Source organism: Pipra filicauda, unplaced genomic scaffold (genome assembly GCF_003945595.2).
Source record: "Pipra filicauda isolate LSUMZ 115617 unplaced genomic scaffold, ASM394559v2 scaffold32_size4067784_pilon, whole genome shotgun sequence".
NCBI classification, from domain to species: Eukaryota; Metazoa; Chordata; class Aves; order Passeriformes; family Pipridae; genus Pipra; species Pipra filicauda.
The window spans coordinates 695,277-713,287 of NW_024104454.1; the positions used below are offsets into that span (position 1 = coordinate 695,277).

Here is an 18,011-nt window from a genome sequence, read left to right on the forward strand (position 1 = left end):
CCAAATCGAGCCCCAGTCCTTATTACAATTCTATCACATATCCCAGTTAAATTCATTGGAATCAATTGTTACAGGATTGCAAAATAGTAATAATGTATTGTACCTAGTGTAACTACAGTCTTCACTGAAATATGTGAGCTCTGTACACAATAACCACATTGTTCAACTGAAAGATAGAGTCAGAATTTGTGAATGAATGACTGCTGTATTTGAATATTTTACTAAGCTGTCAGATTTTTCAGAAAATGATATGTGTTACAATCATTCTTTAAGTTTGCTCAGGTACCATAAATTGAGCCCCCAACATTTCATTTCTGTGTGGAATGTCACTGAGCATTATGTTATGTCAAAGCAACAAAAATGTGAATCCCTAAAGGAGAAACAATCCAGTCTTTAGTGTCAGGTAATACAACCTCCCACTGAACAAAAAGTGCACTTGCTTCCTTCACTTTCACTGCCTTGCTCTGGAATTAATTGCTCTAGCAAATAAGATACTTATTTAGCTAAAATGGGTTAAATTCTAGAAATTACTTACAAAACAGTGTTGAGTGGTCGGAGACTGATGGAACACCTGAATGAAAAAGGAACAAAAAAGTATGCATAAAGGCATACACTTTAAAAAAATTATGGCTTCTTTGTAGCTTCTTCATGTTTGAGGTGCCATCTGTTATAGTAAGTAATACGGTTTATTTACCTCTGTCCTTCACAGGTATGGTTTTGTAGTGGGGCATATTGTTATCCCACGAATCAGACCGTATCATCTTTGTGCAGCAAACCATACTGGCATTTACAAGCTTCCAGCAAATACAACTGGTCGGTATGATGCATATTGTTACAATGAGACAGGTATGTATGTGATTTTATGATGTATTTTAGAAATAGATTAACTAAAAATAATGTATGTAATCTCCTATTTAAGGTACTGGGATGAAGGCTTCTATAATAAACATAATCTCTTTTTCAGCTGAGGAGAAATACATTTTTTCAAACTCTAGAAGTGTAACTATCATGCCAGCAATGAATTTGATCCATTTTGTTATTAGTGTGTTTTGACCTAAACTTTTTTTCTGCCTTTGGGAGTAACTCAGTGGCTTCAGAACAGTTCATTATAATGGCTTAGTGAAGTGAACAACCGCAGCAGTAGATCTGAAAGACACAAGTGTTGTGAGTGCTGGCATTCAGCTCTTCTGTTCACGCGCACATGAGCTTCTATAGCCAGAAGCAGTTACTTGTGTTCAGGAATACTAGGAGTGGCTGCCACCTGCAGCAGCGAGGGCCATCCCGTGGACATGGCTGCTGCTCTCCTGTTTGTAGGTTCATTCAGTATTTGCTTAGGCAAATCTCCATTCAGACATTAGGCAGCTAGACAGCAACGTGGGTCAGAAGCAGACCACTTTCGTCTAAGGTTTTGAACTTTTTAGTAGATAGAAATATTTTATTAAATTATTAGGAAAATGTGGGTAGTCCATGACAGATGCTGAACACAATATTTTAAGATAAAATCTGGACTAACTTCAAGTGGCTTTAGTTTCAGTAGATTGTGACATTCACAGACAGTTGTTACAGAAAGCTGCAGGAAAAAATCATTCATGATTTAGGTGGCAGTGACATTTTCTGATGTCATTCTTAGTATTGGCATAGTATGTGATCTGCCGTCCTCTGATACTCACAAATGACTATTCTGCTGCTACAGTGATGTCCATTGCCCTCAGAGCTTTATAACTCCTCCCAGGTATTATTCCCTTCCACCAGTATGATTGGGTAGCTTACACACTGGCCCCAAATGTGGCACTTCAGCCCACTGCAGGAAGCAGTGCTCACCAGACCAGGGCAAGCTTTGCCTGTGCAGAGCCCTCCATGGAGAGGACCATTCTCTCCAGTTAGAGAGGGTTAGGGTTGCCACTTCCATCATGACAATGGGGCTGCCTGCATTGAAACTGGGTCATAAGGCTGTTTTAACTGACATTGACTGCAACTGTTTTCTGGAATGGCTATGGAAATGGAGAATCTAATTGTTAGCTGACAGAACTAACAATATTGAAGTGTTCCACCTCAGAAGGAGAAAAAAGGGAAAGTAGGTACATCAGTGAATAAAATTTTTTGGAAATTCGTTTCCAACTGTCCTCATCTGAAGCTGACATTTTGTGATTACGTGCCATTAATATGGGTATACATGTGACTTTTATATTCATTTTCTCAAATTAATACTTTCTATTTTCCTTCTTTCACAGAAACAAGGGACAAAGGGTGTGAACCAGTTGAAAAACTAGATACTTCTCTCCTCAGTAATCAAGATGAAATAGGTACTGTACTGATTAGAAAGACATGCACTTGCTCAGTTTTTAGTATCTGGTTATGTTTTTTTTATATAAACAATTACTGATATTAAAAAAATCAAGCCAAACATAAGAAAAAGAAGTTAAGAGACATTCAACAGAAATTAAAACAATTGGTCACTTTTTTTCCCCTAAATCTTATGGAGCTTTGTTTATTTCAGGGTGCTACCAAACACTTTTTTATATAGGTATTTGACATTTTTAGCATCTCAGAGTGGATAATATCTCTTTGACACAAAAGACTTGGCTTAAGACAACAACCTTTCTACATCTCATTTGAGCTGTTTGTTAGAAAAGCAGCTGGAAGTGGAAGAAAATGCTCATAATAAATTATTTGTTGCAATTCTGAAATTCTGATTGACTTTACAAATGCCGAGATTTTATGTTAAAACCAAAATGTTTGGTGGAAATAAGTGATGCAGGGTAGGCCCTACATATTTGAAAAATATGTAAACTAGCATATATACATTAGACATGTTTTAGTGAAGTATTATCTAGACAGGTTAGATAGGATGGCAAAAATGGATGAACCGGTATTAATTCACAAGTGTTTCTCTTTATTTTTTTTTTTTTTGTTGTTGTAGAACTAAAACTGTTTAGCATTACTGAAATATAGCTATGTAGCTCCTTGATATTAGCTGCTTAATTCCCTCTTTCCACAGTCATTGACAATGCAGATGGCTCACGTTATAATGCAGATGGCACACGTCATACCGGTGGAGAGTCCTCAACTTCAGGTGCAGACGATGAAAATGTAGGTAGTGGATCAACTCATGAGACAACTCCCATGGATACCTCCATCAGGAGATCCAGCCCCTCATATTATGGAAGTGCTACTCCAGTCTCACAGCTGCCAGATCACACTTCTGGAGGGGGTGAAAAAGGAACTCCTGGAAAAGACTATGGTAAGGATAGTAGGTTGCCCTTTAATATAAGTGAGTGAAAGATTACATTGATAGTTAAAGGATATAATGAGGGATTGAAAAGTACCATCTCTAATTTGTATTCAGGAGAAAAAAAAAAGAGAGAAAGTGTGTCTTTGAAAGAAGAGAAAACTGAGGCATTCTAAATTTCTAAGCATTTTTTTGATTGCATGTGAGTATGAAGCATATGTAGAGATAAGGATAACATTTTTATCTGTTTTCTAAATGAAATTACATTAAGTAATAAGAATGAGGAGGAGTTTACAATAGAAGAGATTTCTCTTTGTATAAATACAGGAGGTTTTTTAGGACATCATCTTACTACTGCATATTAGAGAATGCTTAGGGAGATAGATATGTCAAATTAAAATGTTATTAATAACTTCTTTTAGGTAGTGAAGCCAAATTCAAATTTCATGAAGCCCTACCAAATAGAAACACCATCTTCTTTTCTATATATTTTATTTCATCTTTTATGTTTCTTGTGTGGATGAAATTATCTGAAGTCTGAAAGACTAGCTCCAGTTGAACCTAAGGGATACAAATATAAGTCATCCTCTAAGGACAGTGAAGTTTACTGTGTGACTACAGGCTATTTATCAAATCACCCGTAACTTACCAGTGAAGGATAACAATGTTTTGCGTCACTATCCTCAGTATATACTGAAATTAAAAATAAAAAAAAGAGCAGAAGCATTAGGATTATAAAATTACTCTTCACTTGTGGTATACTCATGATATATTATGCTTGTTTTTCCATACAGTTAGCATCATGAATGGTAAATCCTAACATTTTTTTTCCTAAGGAACTGGGATCAGAACCACTCCCCGAGGTGTATGCTGTGTATTTTAACTGATTGCCATTACAGCTATTATCAACTCTGCTTGCATGCAGAGTATAAATTTTTGGACTAAATCTCAGAATATATCTCAGTAGAGGGGAATACAAATAGCTTCATTCACTGCTCTAGAATCCCTGTCCACATGGTATACAGGTAGCATTTAAATCTTGTATCATGTGAACAGATCACTGCCAGAATATTCATTATCACTGCAATACATACTCCTCTTGAAATAATCTGTAAGGTGATATCCTTACTATGTTAGTAAAGTAAGGTTATGCGGGGTTGAATTATGAGAGGAATCTAGTCTGTATCTTTCTCCTCTCTTGGACCAATAAATGAAGGAATGAAGCTTGCAGTATAGAGTAACTGAAGTACTCCTAAATACTGTATTGCAACTCAGCTAACTCAGCTAATGAAATAGTAATGATTTATCCATCACCATACAGATGATGAAGTTCCATCTCTATCACCTGACATCTCTTTCGGGACAGTGACTGATGATTTCCATGAAGAAGATGGTGGACATTATCATGCTACTACTAGTAAGATTTACATTTCATAACAACTACATTATAGATTGCATTAAAACTGCTTTGTTCTTTCAGAAGGGTATTCTGGTAAGTGGTGAGGTATACAACATTTCAAATATTGGAAAGACATTGAAAGACACTACTTTCCAAACTGGTTAAGTCAGAAATGAATTTCAGTCTCTGGGACAGTGGGAACAAAATCATTTACAGTGTATTTAATTCAATGCTTATACATGAGCTCAGAGAGATTGTTGGTTTATATTTTCCACTGCTGTTTTATCACACCTGTTTGCTCTCTGAGGCACCACAAATTAGTACAACCAATTATTACTTGAAGTCAACTTATGTCTGAGGTAGAAAAGGAAATTTTTGTCAATTTGGGATAAAAGTCTCTGTTATTCTTATATATTTATGGTTGTGAATGAGTGTAATCTGTGTCAAAAACATGGCCTCGCTAACCAAAGCAATCCTTTATATGGTTCCAATTGCCAAGCCATTTGTGCACTGTAAAAATTAATTTCACCCTTGTTGGCAGTATGCATGAGAGAAAATTTGGGCTCCACAGGCTTTGAGGAATCAAAAAACACTAGCCATTTTTCTCAGCTTTGTCCTTAAATAGCTTTATTGAATCAGAAAAACTGCTTGTGATGTTTTTATCAAATATGTAATGCACAGCAGCTACAACAAATAAAAAGCTTTTGAAGTCATCTTACACATGTTAAAATGGAAGTAATGTACATATGTTCACATTAGTTCTTAAGTTTAGAGTGATAAAGATCTTTGCCCCAGAAAATAAAGTGAACCTAAAGGGAGAACATTTTAATTACACACAGGAAATCTACAGAGGCATATTGTAGTAAAGATTGAACTGATAGACATGAAAGTTTCTTCCTACTGGCTCTTTTTTTTCCCCCCACCAAGGAAATTCATGAAAGTGAGGAACTTGCTTGATTGTTGGTTGCTGATAGGTATGGTCTATGTGATTTGGAAGGGTGGTACCCTTGTCACTGTATTTAGAGTAAGAATGATCGTTTGTTTTACACAGTTAGCAAAAGCCTTGCTAGAAGACATAAATCACTAAAACCAAGCATCTTGTCTCAGAGGATGTGAAGGTTAGTAATAGCTTATAAATATGTAGATAGGAAAAGAAATATTAGGTTGATTTTACCCCAGACCTTGAAAGAAAGTAGAAAATTTTCTGGCGCTTGTTTCAAACAAGAGCTTTTATTACAAAATATTGCCCGTAAGGGGGAGAAGCGTGGAGGAAATTCCACCTTCATATGTATTTGTTTTTGTATGCATGTGTGACTTAGTGTTTCCTTGTACAGCTGTTTCTGTACGCACTGCAAAAACTGTGCATTTTTTCCAGGCAGGAAAGCTGTCTGTTTTCATTTTACTACTTGATTATCAAATGTATTGATTCTAGATATATATGTCCCTTCCTGTTGCTAACAGTTCTCTCTCATGGGCAGGACTATTTTACAGAGGGAAAACTAGAGGTATTTCAGATTTTAAAAGATCAAAATAACTATAAAGCCGTATAATAAAATATGTCAATACTGATATATGTCTATGACAGAAGTGATAGCATTGGCATGATTGTTTACTGGTTTAGGATTGATAGATTGGTTCTCTGGGAAAAAAAAATTATGAAAGTAATGCACCTGGGCTTTTCTGATAGATTTAGCAACATCAGCAACACCACTTTAAAGCCAAAGAGACTCAGTTATTTTAATTTTACTGCGTTACAAATGAATCAATAACTTAGCAGTCCTTTCAGAAAGAAGTATAAGCTGTGCATCTCTGTGAGAAGTAATCAAAAATTCAGTAGTGTAGGAGGAAGTTACATGGAGAACAATCAAAAAAAGAAGATGAAGCTGCACCCCAATATCTGCTATTTAGATTCCACAGCAGTGCAGGCTCATTGGAGTATCCAGTTTAATTTCTCAGGGAAAAATCCCACAGATAGGAAAGTAGAAAATTAAGAAATAAGTAAAGAATACTATTTGTCATATATCTTCTGACAGATGGCTAAAAATATATCTATCTAATTCTATAGTGTGTTAAAATGAGAAACAAAACTGGTGTCTCTCAATCTATATTACACACCATTTGTAAAGTTAAAGTTTTGTGAAAAGGTATCTGGCTTAATCTAAAGACTTCTTTGCTATGGGTTTGAAATGAACAATATTCACAGTTCTTTGTTCTTCAGAGAATACCCTTTTGGTATTTCTCTGGATTTAGACATTGTTGGTGATGTTCTCCATCAAGTTAATGGTCCAGATTAATACACTCTCAGCACTTTGCCATCAACTTCCTCTCCTGGATGAAAAAAGTTTCTTTGTTACTAACAAATTATGATTCATCTGAAGGTGTGCCAGGAATCAGATGTAAAATTCTGTTACTGATCAATGAAATACCCTTCTAAGTTATCAGAGCAACCTACTCAAACAGTAACTGTGATTGATTTTGTTCATCCATATGCAATAGACACTTTTATTTCTATTTGCACGCCAATACCCATTTGGCTTGCCTAGCACAGTGGATGAAAACACTGTAGATTCCTCTGATTTTTCTAAGCAGAAATCTCTTTCCATCTGTAAATGCCTGTCACAAACCTCTGGAATTGACTATTTGATATGCTCTGATCTGAGAAAATATTGTGCATTGGTCATGTGATAGGAATAAAGCTGCATCTCTCTCTCTTCACGCTGTGCTGACACCTACTCTGAAAAGCATTTCTGGTGTGGATTTAGCTGACAGCATCAGGCTAAGGGGAGTGCATGTGTCCTTTGAGTGGACTCAATAGCGGCAGTTCTGAGCCCAGGTCTCTCTGGCTTCTTGGGGTTCTCAGTAGCAGAGCAGTTTGCTTCTCTGGATGTGTTTATCTGTGGGTCACCTTTTTGCCTGACATGGATACTTCTTTCACCTTTTGTATGTGATTTTATGTCATCTTGGTGGATGTTCCTTGTTCTGGAGCCTAAGGCTATCTACTCTCTCCTGCTGTCAAAGCCTATGAGGAGCTCATTAACTTTATGGCATGTGAAGGGCTAGAGAAAACCCACAGGGCTTTTTGATGTCTCCTCTTAAGGCACTGTGTTCTTTCCTGGGACTGCCAGAAGCGCTTGCATCGAGCGATGTGTTTGAGGAATGTAATGATACCATGGATTCATACATTCGCCTTGCACTCACATCCGTCTCTGTGGCATGAGGGTGCTCAGGGTGCTGGTGCTAGTGGACTTGACTTTCCTGGAGGAAAAGTGCTTCTCAAGAAATAATAACAAGATCTTGGTTAAATGGACCATGTCCTAACAGCTCCAGGGCCTCATCATGACGACCTAGAGAAAGCCACCACCCAAGCTTGGTGGAATCTGTTTCCAGACCACTGGTGGTGGTCAAATCCTGGAGAGAAGACGCAAGAAGCCACACAGGCAACCAAGGGCAAAGAATGTCATGCTAAGAGGGCATTTTGATTAGGGGCTGAAGAGGACAGAGTATGGTTAATGCTGTGAGTGTGCAAAGGGTACCAAACTGGGGAGCTTCAGCAGCGCTGTGGCAAAGTGGTGCATCCCCTGAGTGAAAAGGCCAGGAGGAGATATGGACCATGAGAAGCACAGTTCTGTGTATTCTCTTCTGTAATTGTAAGGCTGCATGTAGGGAGGCAAGAAAGCCTAACTGCTGCCAGCAGAAGGCCTTGTGATTTAGGGCTTCATGGCAGATTTAACATCATCACAGCAGATGTGACCTCCAGTGGCAATGGTTCAGATGATGAAGACTCTTCAGAGGAAATGATGTACCCAACACTGTTTCCCAGCTGGGGCAGGAGTGTGGCCAAGGACAAGAGTTCTCCAAGTACGAGTAAGGAACTTGCTTTCTCTTTGGATGCTTTCCTTCTTCTTTTTCCTTTCACACTTGATGTTCCTCCTCCTTTGCCACACACATATTATGTGAAAATTGGATGATCTCCTCATCATCTGTTCCTTCAGAAATATCTCTTTTGTGATTGGAAAAATTATCTGAGCTCCATATTGATAAAAGTAATATCTCTTCTATCACTACTTAAAATTACCACCTCATTTTCATGCCTATTGAAATGTTTTCATTCACTCATGATTTTCCAAGATGAAAAAAAGCTTATCTTTCTTTCTATGAATTTTTTTTAAGTGTTAAAATAATTCTAGTTCATGCTATATATAATCTACAACTATTTAATACCAGACTTCCTGTCTGTGGAAGGAGATGTTCAGGCATAATTTGAGGAGGCCAAAGCCTAAGTGCCTTTTTCATTGGGAATTGTCAACAAAACAGTCTCATATTTGCTCCCTTCTACACTCTTCCCATGCAGTCCTCTAACATCAGCTCATTTATTTTGTGACCTCAGATGTCTAGGCATGATCCAACATGATAATTAAGGTATTTTAATACATAGCTTTATTTTCCTGATAGGAATAGTCCCACAGTCATCATCTGATAACTCTTTTTAAATTCAAAAGCCATCCATACCTGAAATAATTTTTTTCTGAAAACCAGAAAACCACCACATGTGAAGATCAGAGCCAAATGCTGCGTGTCACTGAAGCACACACTCTGGTACTTGACTTAAAGACCAGGGGGGGGTTTTAGCATAGAAGTTGACATTGATGACTATACTCTAATGCTCTTATTTGTACAAAGATAATTCTGTTCTATTTCTGTAATTTTATTTAATTGAAGTACATCTTAATGTATCTGTTTTTTGTGCTCCTATTTACTCAATGGTGTTTATAAATCACTGTTTAAAAGCATTCGATTTTTCTGGAGATAGTTCAGTATTTGCATTTTTTCAGCAGTGGTCTTTGCTTTTAGAAGAAATTACAAAATCATCAAATCATCTTGCTTTGGGGCATTTTATTCTTTTGCCTGTGTTTTGGGTATTTCTGCTGTTAATTTATTTATCTTTGAGACTCTGCACTGGTGACTTATTCCACTGGTGTATTGCATTCCAAATACTTTCTATGGCCTAGCAGTGTCTGCATGCTGCATGGGTGAAAGTGTATACAATCTCTGATCATAGACTCTTGTGGAAGTTTTATTTTATCTTTTTAATTGTATTATAACTTTCTTCACTAATATTGGTGACCTGCTGGTTCTCAAGGCGCTATCAGTTTTTTACCGTTCATCGCTTTTGAGCTCAGCGCTGGATATTCTAGCATGCTACTTTTTGAGTACTTCTTGGGTACTTAGCAAGCATGTTTTACATGTATTGAGATATCTACCATGTTCCTTAGGTCCAGCATTATTCTTCAAACATGAGTTTAAATGTCTATAACTGCTGTAATGGTTTTGCATTACTTCTGCTATACATTATTCTTCTATTGCTTGTTTTCCCCATTCTTCTTGGGAAAATTTGCGTCTATCCAATGCAAAGAAAAGAAGAACTGGTTTGATGTAAAGGGATTTGATAAAAAGAGTAGAGAGGCTGTAGTTAGGATATACATGAATTTCCATTTTCCATCACCTTTATGGCACACATGAACAGTGGTAGACTTAGAGCATAGTCAGCGTTCAATCCTCCATTGTCCCAACAGCTGTGGACTCACAACACGAAACACTTCTGGAAATCTCCACACAAGATCATTGGAATCCCACCTTCACAGATGAAGAGGAGCAGTATCCTAGCTCTCCTAGCAGGGGTAAAGGAATCAAGTATTTCAGATAATATTCAGATTTGTGACGTAAATGTAACACTCATGGTGCAACTGTTCGTAATTCCCATACCATTAGCCTCAGTTCAGTGTAATGCCTTTACATTATTTGTACTAGAGCCCTCATAGGTGGCATCTATCTGTTGTTCCAAGTCTATCTTTTGCATCTAAAGTTAGTTAATTGCCACTTTTCCTCACATTTCTGGTATTTTTATATTTGCACTACCAGTAGCAAAATAGAACTAAGTAGACTGTAACTTTTGGTGACCAACCCCGGTGAGGAAAAAGAAAATCCCTTTTTCCATTTCAAAATTTTCAATTTGAAAATCTGAAGACAAAAGACAAAACAGGGAGTTAGTGTTTCAAAATCATGAAATTTTCCTACAAAAATCGTCCTCCAGAAGAATGTGAACATTTTGCTACCAGTGCTAGTGCCAGTAGCCTACTGAGATACCAAAGCATTCAAGGCTAGAAGCTTCTGTAGGCAAAGGCTTACAGAGCTCATTCTCAAGCTATTTTTGCTGTGCCTTTCTGGTCCTGAGCTTGTTTTGAACAGCGAAGGTTTATACAATTGTCATTAGAACAAGATCTGTAATCACCCAGAAAAAATTTTTGTGGTAACTTTCTTTTATTTGTGGCGTATTTTTAGATCAGTTGTACTCATACATTAGTTAATATTAACTCTTTTTTTATAAGATGATACAGATGTATTAGGTTTAATTTAAAAAGAATGGATTACATTTTCATGAGTGCTCTCTATATGAATATTTAATTGCCTGAATGTGAAAATAAATATTTCTCCAGTTTTTCCCATTTTGGGAAGTAGCATAGGTTTCTCTAGCTGGTTTCTTAGCATATATAACAAGTCCAGCTCATTCTTTGCGTGCTCTGATTAATGACCTTTGCTTTACTTTTAATATATCACTCATGGTAATTTTTGATACCTAAGGCAAATATATTTCTACCTGAGTTCTAGTGCTCATCTTAGGTTTTTCTGATGTATCTTTTCCAAACCTGTCGATACTCAATAGAAAACCTCTTATGGTGGTGGTACTTCAGCTTCTTTCTGACTGCATCTTGTGCTGTGTAAGCAAGAGCAAATTAAAGAGTAAGAGCTTTAATTATTATTGAGTTCAAAATAAGTATGCTTCTCAGCTTCGAATATATGAACCTTCTTATTTCATCTTTCCAGTCTCAGAAGAAATTACAATTTCCTTGGGGCCGGCTTTGTAATTGTGTAATTGAGATATTAACTCAAAAGAGAAAGTTCATCCACTTTTTCACTGTAAAAACGCAGAATACACAGACTCAACAGTTAAGTTAGTATTAATGAATATGAAATAGAGGTGTAAGCTGTTGTTTCTATGTGCTCTTCTGCTGCTTCTCCAATATCTTTTCCATTGGTCATTGGGATCCTTTCTAGCCCACTTAAATCTTCTGATCCTGGTGATGGTTTTGTGTCATAAGGTTTCCAAAGGACTACTTTTTCTTTCATCTTTCATTTCACATCAAATGCAACAAGAAAAAGCCAAAACACAAAAGCCAGACGTCTTTGTTATTAAACCATGATATGAGAATATGACTGATGATGGGTATTTTGATCATTATTGATTCAATCATCATCTTATCAGCACTAGTTACAAGTGAAAATGAAAATCAAGGACCAACCCAACTTCCACTGCCATACACCATTCATTCTGGAGGGATCAGTCAAGAACAAAATCCTGCAAATACCACGGCGAGTATTGAACAACATGAATTTACTGTTGCAGGTGAAAATTATTTTGAAAAGGAATCTTCTCATACAGGTAATATTACAGGTCACATTTTAGTAAATTATCAAGTCTTTCTAAAGGTTTACTTTTAGGATTTTTTTTACTAATATTTTTGCATTCTGAGGCCATAGGACAAATTCTGTGAATACCCCTGAGCAATTCTGATGTTATATTATTTTTAATTATTAAAAAATCGTTTTAATTTTTAATTATTCTTCAGACCTGTCCCTGGGTGTTTTTTTCTCTTCTATTTGACTTACAGGTCAAGACCTTTAGTATTGTAACCTTCCGTAACTGCCTCCTACATTTTGTGTTGTGTCTGATGCAGTCACAAGCTTTTAACAAGCTGTCTACCAGGGTTTTATCTGTAGGAAACAGAGAAGGTTTAATAATGTCTGTTGTATATTTCATTCACTGGGACCTGTGTTCAGTTCCCTGTTGCAAGTCATTATCAGACCCAGGATTTCTTTTTTCAGTTTTTGTTAATATGGCAATTATATCTAAAAAAAATTATCTAAAATGTCTACTCACCTTACTTTTGAACTATGACAGTGTGATACTGGTGATGAAGGGAAGAAAACAAAGCACAACGCAGAATAAGAAAGAGGCTTCTCTCTTCCATTCGTTGCATCAATTGAAACATAAAAGACCAAATTATACCTTAAAGCTAGTAACTGAAAATTGGCATATATTAGTTTCTGTTCCTGTGAGTGTACCAAGCTTACTAGTTAATGACAGATGTGCTGCCAACAGTCATCTACTCTTGCAAATTATTAAATACAGATCTCTGAAGAGAAGTATATCACAAACATGATTTAGATGCCGTTTCTATTCATTCAACTAAATTTAATCTTATTAGCAAAAGTTTTGTGTAGCTCACTGTTTCAGTAGTGCCTAAGTCCACATTCCTGTAAGATATCAAACCCAGATATGTCATCACCGTCCTTAAAAAATCTGGTGATGCAGTACAATGCAAAATGAGATAGAGATAAATGTGTAAACACTGTACTGTGCCATACTTTACCAGACTACACTGCACTATACTACACTACGCTACATTATACTACACTACTATAGCAATATGTAATAGCCTAGTTGCAATTGAAATTGTAACACAGTGTGGCAAATTTCTTATTGTATTGAAGGAGCTAAGGAGGGTTATGCTTCCTATAAGATTCAGGTACTCTTTTGCTATGACTATCTAATAAAAACTACAGATTGATTGATTTGGATAAGTTTTTTCTAAATAACTGCGATATCAAATATTCTCCAGTTGAATGCTGTCTTATCTACAGTGTGTAGCATGTGCTAGCATTCCCCTCTGTCATACTTCCTCGTCTGTTTTCCTGGAGATGCTGCAACTAATAAAACAGTGAAATTTCGAGGAGGAAAAAATTGGATCCAGTCAATGCACTCAAATTCTGTGATTAAAATCTTACTGATGGGTCATATCCTTGCATTTGTTTCTGCCTTTGAGGTTCTTAGTTCTGAATCAGTGGACATTGGTTTGATATTCAACCAAAACAACGTCAACAGCAAGATTCAGGGAAATACTTTTTAAAAACAATAAGATACCTTGATTCTGAAAAGCATATGTTTGGTTTGAGGAAGGAGTTGGTCCTACTGATGAGAGTAGGCAGCTTTTCTAAACATAAACCAGGATGAGAAGCAAGTCTACTTTACTCCTCTTTGCCATTAAATGTAGTAGCCATGTGAGCAAGGCCTGTCATAGAGACAAGAACCGAAGAGGAGAATAATATGAGAGATGGATCTTTATATACTGAGTTCATAATTGCTTCATCATCATCATAACAGCTATGGTCTCCACCCATGGGGCCAAACAGAATGACTCCATGCAAGACCCATGGATATATCCAGGCTGGGACAACGGAGAGGAATATGCAACATGGCCTGCTATAACGGATAGAACTATTCCTTCCAGAGGGAATAATCATGAGAAAGACTCTTCCACTACAGGTACTACTAATAATGTCAGTTACGTGTACTGCATCACTTCTGTCTCTCAGATGGCCTGTCCTGGAAAGATGCTGCATAAACTTGTAGACATGGGTAATTACTAATCTCTTAAAATAATAACGTAAGTTGTAGAATGACTTGTTTTCTCTGTGCTCCATCTGGATGGTGGTGAGACAAAAGTTTTCTATTTTAGCTCTGTATAAAACATTTGTTCTTTCCTTGCCAACACCACTTTCAGTACTTTCTATTCCTTGGTGAAGCATGGCTGTGAAATTGCATCCAGATCATATCATAAGTTATATTACTTTGTGCTGCCAAACTATCTTTATCTTAAAGTTGAATTCATACTTATGTATATTTGTATATCAACAGGTTAATGCATTTATTTGTGAATATTCATCTGGGGAAACAGTGTTCTTTTCACAAATTTTATCAAAATATTTGTCCCTCTGATTCACAGAATGATGGGAGAAAAAAATTAACAAAACTGGCATGACACGAAATCATGATGCAATCTCATATAACATACTATTCATAACATTAAAATAATGTGCTAAAAACATGATACGGTCTCTTCTTCTGAAGACTGTCACTGGGATCTGTACATGTAGCCAATGTCTTGCTCCAACGTGGTGAGCAGAGATGTGATGCTTCATGGTCTCTCAGAAGCCAGTGACAGGGTGGAAGAAGAAGGAGAGACCTTCATGTCTTCTCCCCTCTTTCTGTGCTTTGAATGAGGAAGGTGGACGTGCTTTCTGGCTTGCTGTGGTGCAATATGGAAATACAATGTGGAAATAATATGGGTGGTGGTTTTGTGTGAGTGCTCCGTTTTAAAGCTGATCATGGCACCATCATGCCAGTCACAGAATCTGTGGAGGATGTTAATGAAGAGAAAGCAACCAAGGAGCCACTGGCACCTGGCACTCCACCTGGAAGGGAAAGTGAACAAGCAAACATCACAGATGGTTCCCATGTCGGTTGGATACCTGCAATTCTTCCAGACGCTGAAGACCATCTTAATCGCTTGCAGACCCCTCTTACTACTAGTAAGAACAATGAATTATAACTTGTCACCACTCACAGTGTCTTGAGTAACTTTCTACAGTGACTGTAGAAAGGGTTCTTTACTGTCAGTGTTGATACCTGCAATGTAAAACATGCTGTAACAGCACACGGCAGTGTCCCGGAAGTTGCGGCTGTGTAGTCAGCCTGGGACACAGGTCAGGGAATCCTCATGACTGCTGTCTCTATGTCCCTGTGTCCACTGTCCTTGGGAATATTTTTATTAAGTAAAAAAGTGGATGAGCAAATGAAAATGTCTCATCAAAACCTTGACAGAGCAGTGGTAGACCTGTGCGGGACAGGTCTCCTTTCTCTTATCTTTTTGTGTTGAGAAAAGGGTAACAGTGGTTTAAGGAGACTTGAATGAGATGGGAATGGGAAGGCCACAGCAGCATACAGATGGAATTCACAGCTGATTAAATAATCTATATTTAAGTCATCTGTTATTAAACCATCATAACAGCTGTTGCCTCTCCTGATGGTGCCCACCACAAAGACCCAACTCAACCACCTCTACCTTCAGATAATGAACCAGGACAGGGCACTGAAGGCATCAGGATTCCCACAGATACCCCAAGGGATGAAGTCCTCCACAAGACTACAGCCAGTATAATCAAAGCTGGTAATGACTCTCATCTGATAGGTACCAGTAAGAATAATGGATCATACTCATTTCTCATGCTTGTGTGAAATGAGACATTATTTCTTCTGAAACTTGTATCCTTTCCCTATCTTTCTCATCTTGGAGATCTGCATTCTTGTTGTGAACTTGCAGTGCAAATATTTTTATCATTTTGTTGCATGTGAATATCCCAACAAGAATTGCTCCCTATTTAAGGATATTTTTTTCCCTGAATGCCCTCCGTCTTATTTCCCCTGACTTTTCTCAGGTTTATTTTTAGTAGATGGTAATACTGAGAAAGCAGTTGCTTTGTGGAAGTGGCCAGTAGTGTAAATAAATCATAAACTTAAATATGTCTTTTCATGTCTGACTTTTCCTGGTCTTGATATTTCCACATATTCTCTTAATACTGTAAAATTTGAAATAATTTACTGGAGTTTGTTCATGTAGTTCCTCAAGCTTCTACTTAATGTCCGAAGATCTGCATGTTACTCAATTAAAATTACCCGAGTTCAAAATACTGCTTTTTCATAAAATATAATATAATGTTACTTATTTTTATGACATCATAGTGCTTTAGAAGTTTTTGCATGTCTCTTACATTTTCTAAAAAAGAAATTCTATGGAAAAATTAGCATTTATGCTTTCCATTTTCTTCTTCAAAATCCATTTTCATCAGAATTATTTAATCCACAACATTTAGGATTTGCCAAAGACCTATGAAAGCTAAAGATTGTGTGAATTAAAATACAGTTTGTGGATTAAAGTATAGTTGTATTCTCTACCCCCTACTCCTGTTTTCTAAATATGAAGGAGATTTGGTAAAGCTTCACAGCTCATTGTTTATTAAGCTTATGTGATTTGAGAGATCAGTTGCAAATATGAAAAAGCAAGTATGATTTAGCAATTTATTCCAATGTTTTAAATTTAGCCATTCTAATGTAATTCCTGTGTAACAACAGGAATTCTTATACTCATTTTATTATGAAAATAACATTACTATTTTTGCCCTTCTAAGTAGCGTTTGTGAGGTATTTTCAAAACTGACACTTCAGGCTGCATTGTTTGTAAATGCATATTTCGGTTTCTGATTTTGCTTAGTGATGATAACTTTCAGTAGTGTAATTTTAAATTGGTATTAAACTTTATTATTAGGGTGTTAGTGAAGGAACAGACAACCCAAAAAGCGTGACATATACAGAAGATATTCTTTGCTTGTGGGTTTTGTTTTTTTTTCTTCTCACTACATATTCTACATAGGCTAATAAATAAAAGACTAGAGATTGCTGAATTAAATAAAGAGAGAGAAATTTGTAAGGTAGGGTTTTTAAAATGTCTTCGAAGTTAACTTAGCCATCATCACAACAGTCACAGCCTCCACTGATGTTCTGGTACCAGAAGATATAACCCAGGAAGCGTGGGCAACTCACATCATGGTAACAGCTGCTGCCTCTCCTGATGGTGCCCACCACAAAGACCCAACTCAACCACCTCTGCCTTCAGATAATGAACCAGGACAGGGCACTGAAGGCATCAGGAATCCCACAGATACCCCAAGGGATGAAGTCCTCCACAAGACTACAGCCAGTATAATCAAAGCTGGTAATGACTCTCATCTGATAGGTACCAGTAAGAATAATGGATCATACTCATTTCTCATGCTTGTGTGAAATGAGACATTATTTCTTCTGAAGTTGACTCCTTTCTCATCCTATCTTTCTCATCCTGGGGATCTACATTCTTAGTGTGGACTTGCAATGCAAAAATCTGTGATAGGATCTGTAGACAAGGCATAAGGGACTCTCTACTGGTACACTTGGTGGTTTCTGTCCTTTGCTGAAGCATGTTTTTGGGTGACCTGCTAACTATTCTGCCAGATATGCACTTTGGTGATTCTGAATCCCCAGCCTCATCTTCCTTTCTTGTGCATCAGTGGGATCAGGCTTGATATGCTTTGGCACCATGATTGGTGTGGTGGAGGTGCTCTGGTAGGTTAATCAGATGACTTGCTCCTGTGACTCAGCAGCAGCGCCATCATAGGGGAGAGGTGTTCCAGTGGTGAGTGCAGTGCAATCATAGAAGAATTACATCCCATATATTCTGCCATCAATTTCTTACTTCTCCTCACCTTGGATTGCCAGGAAAGACTGACACAGGTCTGGCTGCAGTATGGCCTCTCACTTCTGAGTTACATGGTCAGGTTGTTGCTGCTGTGGTCTCTTCTCCTCAAGGTCTCCCCTCTCCATCTGTCACTGGG

The 18,011-nt window shown here is 37.2% G+C and overlaps 1 protein-coding gene and 1 long non-coding RNA gene across 4 annotated transcripts in view; one reads left to right on the plus strand and one right to left on the minus strand.

The window, feature by feature from the left end:
• CD44 (CD44 molecule (Indian blood group)) overlaps positions 1-18,011 on the plus strand; it is a 51,005-nt gene that overhangs the window by 22,496 nt on the left and 10,498 nt on the right. Inside the window, exons 3-12 of one of the 3 annotated variants that reach the window (XM_039383924.1) lie at positions 710-846; positions 2,232-2,303; positions 2,999-3,241; positions 4,551-4,646; positions 10,202-10,306; positions 11,950-12,126; positions 13,909-14,070; positions 14,931-15,116; positions 15,596-15,739; positions 17,108-17,356. In XM_039383924.1, the coding sequence (XP_039239858.1) occupies positions 710-846; positions 2,232-2,303; positions 2,999-3,241; positions 4,551-4,646; positions 10,202-10,306; positions 11,950-12,126; positions 13,909-14,070; positions 14,931-15,116; positions 15,596-15,739; positions 17,108-17,356 (1,571 nt within the window). The remainder of the gene's footprint in view (positions 1-709; positions 847-2,231; positions 2,304-2,998; positions 3,242-4,550; positions 4,647-10,201; positions 10,307-11,949; positions 12,127-13,908; positions 14,071-14,930; positions 15,117-15,595; positions 15,740-17,107; positions 17,357-18,011) is intronic. The other 2 variants (XM_027732655.2, XM_027732656.2) reach the window with 2 other exon arrangements.
• On the minus strand, positions 10,124-13,870 carry LOC113993997. The gene is made up of 4 exons (XR_003542851.2): positions 13,669-13,870; positions 12,625-12,652; positions 11,284-11,400; positions 10,124-10,297 (listed from the first exon to the last, which is right to left on the minus strand). It is a non-coding gene; the product is annotated as an uncharacterized LOC113993997 (long non-coding RNA).